Below are 7,708 nucleotides of genomic sequence, written 5' to 3'. Positions count from 1 at the left end.
AAAAAAAAAAAAAAACTGTCCATGAAAACACCAGATGTACAACAGCAAGTGGGTATCGCCATGCATAACAGAGCGAGAAAACGAGGGCCTCAACGTATGTTTTAATATATGTGCATTGGTAGAGAAGCTGGTAAAACCATATCACGAAGGCTATTATAAACTAATAATAAGGAATTTCCTAAGCAATATTCCTGAGCATATACATAAGCAATTCCTACAGACTAGCTTATGTATATGCTCAGCTTTTACAAATCAAACACAAATAAAGCTAGATTTTATATACATTTAAATATTGCTGCTTCATGTCCCTAACTACCTGACCATGTATGGGGGTTAAAAAAGTTGTTGTTTATAAGATCAAATACAAGCTGTACCACCAAACCATACAATTTAACAAAATATATGGCAAGTAGAAAGAAAATGTAACACAATGTAAAACATACACACACAGTATCCCCCCTGCAGCTGCAAATAATTAAAAACAGATTTATATACTACATCAACGTCAGACTGTTTACATGGGTAGAATCTTTTCTTCCCACATTCTCATCACAACAGAGCAAACATATGGCACATTTGCTGGGAGGCCCACAAATTCTCAAGTGACCACTTTGCTATCACCCCTAATCTAGGTCTGCCCAATAAATGATGACACTTGCCAAATTTTTCTACTAAACAAGCAGCTGCCCCAAGTTAAACATGAACATTCTTTGCTAGGAATGCAATACCCTTTAATGGATGAACCCATAAACCCTGTTTGTAAAACAGGAGGTGTCTAGACAAATGTGAACTTAGATTCTGCTTAAATGTGTAACCTTATCTGAGGCAGGCCACAGATGGAATGTGTTATCTGACACAACAAATTTCACTAACAAACTTAAGGGAAGATTATCACATACTAAATAAAAAAAAAAAAATAAATAAAAATAAAAAAAATATTATATATATATATACCGTATTTTTCGGCGTATAAGACGCACTTTTTCTTCCACAAAACTGGGGGGGAAAAGTGGGTGCGTCCTATACGGCGAATGCAGGTTTAAAAAATAATTAAAACCGGTAACATACTTACCCGATACCGCGATCCCGCGTGCTTCTCGTTTTCTCTCCTCTCCTCCTGGCTGCAGCGCGTGTCTCTGCCTTCCTGCAGACCCAGCGAGGGGAAGCCTGCACACGCGATCCTGGAAGCAAGCTGGGAGAGCAAGCGTGCCCCCGCGATCCCGGAAGCAAGCCGGCGGAGGGAAACAGACCGGTAAGTGGGAAGGGATGATCAGCAGGGGATAAATAGGCACAGAGTGGGGAATTGCATACATATACACATACATACATATACATACATACACACATACATATACATACATACACACACATTAATGTAGCAGATTAGCCAATGACACCTTGTTAGCACAAGTATAGCCTGTGAAGTTGTACCTTTTCTTTCTTTAATGTATTACTGGTGCAAAACTCTAAAGTCCTCGCACGTACATTTCCCTCCCCATTGTCTCTTACTACATTACTTTTTATAACCGAGATAACCTGATTATTTAGATGGACCTGATTTAATAAAGCTCTCCAAGGCTGGAGAGGATACAATTTCATCAGTGTGCTACATACAAAGGTAATTCTGTGTAAATTCTTATATTCTGTAACATGATTTAATTTAGTACTATTATCTTTGTGATTACTGTAAGTGACAGGATTGTGCTCTGTTTACTACAAGTGTCAGCGGGATGTGATCATTGGTACACACAATTGGCGTGCTTCTATTGTCTGCTTGTTGTTAAAACACATTCAGCTACAAGTTATGCTATAGCCATAAACAACATCATAAAACAAGTTCATGCAGTACCCAAAACAAACTAATGTACCAGATTTTAATAGTTAGGCCAGATTTGGCTACAAAACACAAATACTGCATGGTGGATTATTGGTTGGAATGGGTGTCTGGCAGCACCATGGTCCAGTGTTGGGCCAGTCAGGACACTGTCCATGCAGCTTGTGTATTTTCACATATTTTATAGTTGCTTCAGTTTTCTCCACCTAAATCTATACTTACTGTTAAACTACTTCCACCCAAAGTTGATTCAAATGTTTTGTCATGTGTCATATGTCATGTGTATCTGAAAACAAACTGATGTGGCTGAACAAATACACATCTAGTAAGCGTATCATACCTCAGCACAAGACCTCTTTGAATATCAGTCTTCATTTTGTCAGTCAAGTGGTCCACGTTTGACTAAAAATAGGGCAAAAACTCATATTAGAAACAAAAATACTTGATATGCAAAACAGAAGCAAGAAGTAAAAAAATGGAAACCAGTGTAAATATAAATCCAATTCTAGTTCTAATGCAGCAATGAACATTACAGACTTACTTAATTTTTGCAAGTTTTAAATCCAGTAATATGCTTCTTGTGTTCATTTGTAAGATTGCATTCTTGATATTCTAGCATTTTACCTTAAACACTATGGAGCCTATTTATTAAATGGTGTTTATCCTTTAGGAAAACGCTATTATTTTTTGATTGCCGCTTTTATAATGCCACATTTATGTTTACGATGGTGAACAAGGGTTTTATCGTCATACTGTAATTACCCTATGCAATTTAATTTCAACCAATAAGCACCTGCAGAGGTATGAGCTAATTAATGGTACTATATCTAAAAGATGGTGATTTAAGTCTTTGAAACAAACACCACTGATCCCCATTGTAGTTCAAGGTGTTTTCCACTTTTAAAGATTAGTTTGATGGGTCTTTGATACACCAGGCGCTGTGCATAAACTGGCTTTTCTCTTGAAAAATCTTTTTAACTAATTGGCACTTTTATAAAACGGGTCAAACAGCATTATTAATGACACTTTTTGGCGAACACCATGTTTACCCTGCCTCTGATAAATGAGCCCCTGATGACTTAAATACTCAATAAATCTATTTGAAAAAAGCATAACCTGTGAAATAAACTACAATACTAGTGCCGGAAAGAACAGTATAGGTAGTGCAAATGGCAAATCTAAGAGAATAATATTAGTGAGTTTGACTTAACAGTCAAATATGTTTTTGGCAGTATAGAAAATCTAAAAATTGGGAGAAAACAACTGGATGAAAAGTGGAACAGATACTAGGAGGAAAAAAAATTCTTTAATATTGTAGAATATATGTAAGTGATGTTTTCTTGGAACACAATATTATTTCTGTGAACAAACAACAGCAACACAACATCTCACCTTAAGATCATGAATGTTAAACTTGTCCTCAAAAATATAAGAAGCATCAGCTCCAACAGCTACTCCTGTCATCGTAGCAAGGTAGCCACAGTATCCACCCATAGTTTCTACAATGAACACGCGCCTCTTTGTTCCAGAAGCAGATTGTTTAATGCGGTCACAGCTCTATTGAAATTAAAAACAGAACTTATGTAATTTGCTAACATTCATCTTGAAAACCAATTAGGCTGAACATTGGTCAAATATATATGAGTTGGGAACATTTGTTTTAATATAGTCAGGTATTTTTGTGCAACATATATTTGGCCTGTGCATCCAACCATCATCTTTGGTCACAATAAAATTTGCAGCAGGTATCACATAACAGCCATAAAACATCCTCTTGTGCACCTGTCTGATCCCAATGATATGGTAATAAGGGCAGAATGCTTTGACTTTTGGACTTTTTATGGTAAAGTGGAAAATATACAAAACAAATTACCTCCATGGCTGCATTGACAGCTGTATCTGAGCCAATACTAAAGTCAGTGCCTGGAACATTATTACTGATAGTTGCAGGAATGACACACATAATGATACAAAGTTCCTCATATTGTTCCCGAGCTTCAACAAGTTGTAACACTCCTTCATAAGCCTGTCAAATTAAAAAAAAAAAAATTCATTTTAAAGAATAATGTATAGATATTATATTAATATATAGATCTTATTTGTCCTGTACAAGAAAATATTTTTTTATTTTCTATAGAAATAAACAGAAACATGTATAAGAAAAAAAAAAGCCCGTTATCACAAAGTTCCAATTGTCAGCATCACAGAACAACAAAAACTGTTTGCAGTTTGAATATTGCAAGCTTCACAAAATTAAAGTCAGCCATACACTATGTATGGAGTATTATTGGTCGATTAAACAAAAACTTTTTAATTTTTAATTGATATTTAGAGAGAACATTAATTTAAAATTTTTCAGGTAAGGCAGTCTATTTTGTGGATTGGTTAGTCATGGTATTAAAACTAAAAGCCATTTTTTTTTACACTTTTGATTAGATATATCATAAAATTAAAAAGTTTGAATACTTATAGTCTCACAATTTTTTCAGTCCTGACATAGAGAGACTATAAGCATCAACTATTTACATTTGAAATGCTTATATAAAAGCAGTTTATCCCCAAAATGAATTGTATTCCTGTCCAGCCAGTTCCAAGCCTTTGGTGCTGGACAGTCATGTTGGTGACCTCACTCTTCTATTGCAATATTCAATACTGTTTAGTCACAATCCACAGATCCCCCAACTTCTGCCTTGTTACTGGACAATGCAAAGGCAGTGAATGACTATTAATACTTTTTCTACCGCCGGTACCCGGGTCTGGGGGAAGGAGGTCCTGGAAAAGATAAGCAGGGACTGCGTTATGTGAAATAGCAATGCGGCAGGTGATTAGCTTTGGCGGAAACCAGGAGCAGGGTCCGTAGTTGCTATACCAAATCTCTTCCAGCCTCTCCACAAACAGGAGCTTGGCAGGAGGTTGGAATGGGCTGGCAACAGCAAGCTATACACAGAGCTCAAGGAGGATTGTGGTTCAGCTTTGAATGTCTCCTGGAGATGGATGGTGAGCATAAGGGAGATATGCAATGAACCAGTGGTAAGGTTGTCCTGCAGGTTTCGGAAGGGCAAATCCAGATGTAGTTTGAAATGTTAAACTTACTTCAAACCCTCCAATAACCAAAAGAGCCTGGATGTTATGTTTTCTGATGTTTTCCACAATCTTTGGTAAAATATTCTTTGGCATTGTTCTTAAAAAAACAAAACAGAAAAAATGCATTCAATACTTTTACAATGATGAAACATGTAGTACATGAGACCAAATAATGGTCATTTTAATGTAGGAGATCACATGCATACTTTATAACGGTCACATGCAGTGTTTATAATTGTGTTGTGCCTACTGGTTAATCAAACTCCTGAAAACACAGAGACAATATTTTATCTAAAGAAATTGCATTTCTCTGGTTGGTAATCATGTTTTCTGTCTAAGGACACCACTTCCCATCGCTCCTCTTCTACTGCCTCTCTCTGCAGTTCTCTACACTGGCTTCCATTTCACCCTAAAATCAAATTCAAACTCCCGTGCTTTGCCTTCAAATCCCTCTACAGCTCTTGTCCCACTTACCTTTCTGCCCTAATAGAAATATACCTCCCTAGCCGCTCTCTCCACCCCTCCCATGACCTAATAATGACTTCATCACACGCATAGCTCCAAGACTTTTCTAGAGCTGCCCTGACTCTCTGGAATGGTCTTCCTCATCCTATTCAACTTACTCCTAATTTCTGCACATTTAAAAGAGCTCCTAAAACTCATCTTTTCGAACTCGTCTTCTTCTGTCTCCTAAACCCTCACTACTTCCCACCAATCCAGATCCCCCCTGGTGTGCGCTACTTCCCCCCTACCTCCTAGATTGTAAGCTCTTTGGAGCAGAGTCCTCTCCTCATTCTGTGTCATTCTCTGTCTGTCATGTACAACCCTTATTTAATATACAGCGCTGTGTAATATGCTGGCACTATATAAATACTGTTTATTATTAATAAAACCAATATATGCAACATGTCTGTGACTATCTGCCAAGCCAAGCCACAATGTGTGGGGCACCTTGGAATTGCAACTAATTTCCCAAACTAAATTTATTTTACTATATACAATTACTTTGATATTGCATGGTTACAAATATCTGTCCTTATATTATATTGTTAAAATTAAATTGTATAATTTGAATTAAATCTATATAATATTCACCTAAACTATCACAAACTATTAATTCAATTAGTCCTAATATAATACAGATTTAAAAAAAAAATTTGTCCAGCTTGGGTGATGACTGTTGACCCTTTATAGGTACAGTGGGAGGAATAAGATTGGCTACCCAGGGACAGGAAATGTGTGATTTACAAAATTATCAGGTGAAAAAAGCCTAATATAAGAAAGCTAATGCAACCACCACATCTTAGGAATGTTTAGCTGCAATATATGACATGTCTGTTTTTGGTTTTTAAACGCTTTTAGTGGTCAAGATGATATAAGGCTTACTTAGAACGATGCTTAATATAGCATGATGCAATACTTAAGTTATATTTAATTTGTTAGTTGATAGGCTACAAAAACATAATATTAACCTAATATTAATAAACACCATTATTTATTAGGAAAACATGGGTAGTGTTTTGTACAGAGGTTGTGTGGTTATTACTACTTGGAAATTAAGCACTTTTTGAAAATACATTCAATTTAATGTATTATTCATACAGAACAGTAAGCACATTAGAATATTACATTACAACTTCCTATACACTAAAAACTAATAAAATACATTATATAATAAACATGTATATTGACAGCACAGTACTGATAAAAATATATTATTGGCACTGGGGCTGACCTTTTTGTTCCTAGCAGTGAACCTCCACGTCCTAGCCATCCAGCAACATCATGCCAGCAAACTTCTTTAATCTTAAATTCGAAAAAACAAAAAACAAAACAAAAAGTAATTAGAACAATATTAATAGGAGATTTAACTATTTCCCACAACATGGTGCTTTCAATAGAAAATCATAAAACAAACCATTTTGATACATGTACACAACAATGAGGTTGATTACCTAAAAGAGCAGAGCAAAGTACCTGTTTTTTTATTCATTTACTTTACCTTCCCACACACATTTGGGTAACTATACAAAGCTAAACTAAAAAAAATATGGGATTAAGTGTGGAATGATAGGCAATGGTAAAAATTTTAGAAAAAAAATTAAACTAAAAAAGGAAAACACTATGACATAAAAACTGGCCAAGATGTTTACAGGTGTAAATGGTTATTACATCTCAAATCTTTCCAAAACGTATTAATAGTAGCGGTATACCATGTCCATACACTAAACTGTATAAATAACAAAACTTTAAATAAAGCAGGTAAGGGTTAAAATGCAGAGTTTATTATTGCTACATGTATACCCTATTTAATGTACAGCGCTGCGTAATATGTTGGCGCTATATAAATCCTGTTTATTAACAACAATAATAATAATATTGGGAAGATTTCTCTTCGCTTGCTGTCCCAGAGTAGAAAAAGGAAGGAAGCAAAATTTAATGAGGGAAATTCATCTCATCTCCTAAAAACTCTTTAGCAAAACTTTTTTACTACCTGTTTTTTACTACCAGAGTGGAAAATCTTCCCAGTGGGAAAACGGACAGCAATATTAACATTAATAAAGGCTCTTAACATTTCCCTCCTCTATTCGAAACAAAAAGGATTTGATCTTACCTGCACTTCAGCCCATAAGATTTCCTATTCAATCTGTTAGTATCTTATGTTAGTAAACATACAATGATGTCTACCATCATGTTTATAATAAACACTGAAATCCTGGTGCAAAAAACTGTGCAAAATAAAAAAAAGAATGAAATTACCTGTCCTTCTGAGAGGCCTTCAAATCCCTC

The 7,708-nt window shown here is 35.5% G+C and overlaps 1 protein-coding gene across 1 annotated transcript in view; it reads right to left on the bottom strand.

The window, feature by feature from the left end:
* PFKL (phosphofructokinase, liver type) overlaps positions 1-7,708 on the bottom strand; it is a gene marked incomplete in the record, with an annotated part of 36,283 nt that overhangs the window by 6,609 nt on the left and 21,966 nt on the right. Inside the window, 6 exon segments of the mRNA XM_072418833.1 lie at positions 2,175-2,236; positions 3,227-3,391; positions 3,708-3,860; positions 4,928-5,015; positions 6,654-6,724; positions 7,679-7,708. Coding sequence (XP_072274934.1) covers positions 2,175-2,236; positions 3,227-3,391; positions 3,708-3,860; positions 4,928-5,015; positions 6,654-6,724; positions 7,679-7,708 — 569 coding nt within the window.

The sequence above is a fragment of the Pyxicephalus adspersus genome, chromosome 7 (assembly GCF_032062135.1).
Source record: "Pyxicephalus adspersus chromosome 7, UCB_Pads_2.0, whole genome shotgun sequence".
NCBI lineage: Eukaryota > Metazoa > Chordata > Amphibia > Anura > Pyxicephalidae > Pyxicephalus > Pyxicephalus adspersus.
Note: the sequence above shows the minus strand (reverse complement) of the source record. Positions and strands in the feature narration are given on the sequence as shown.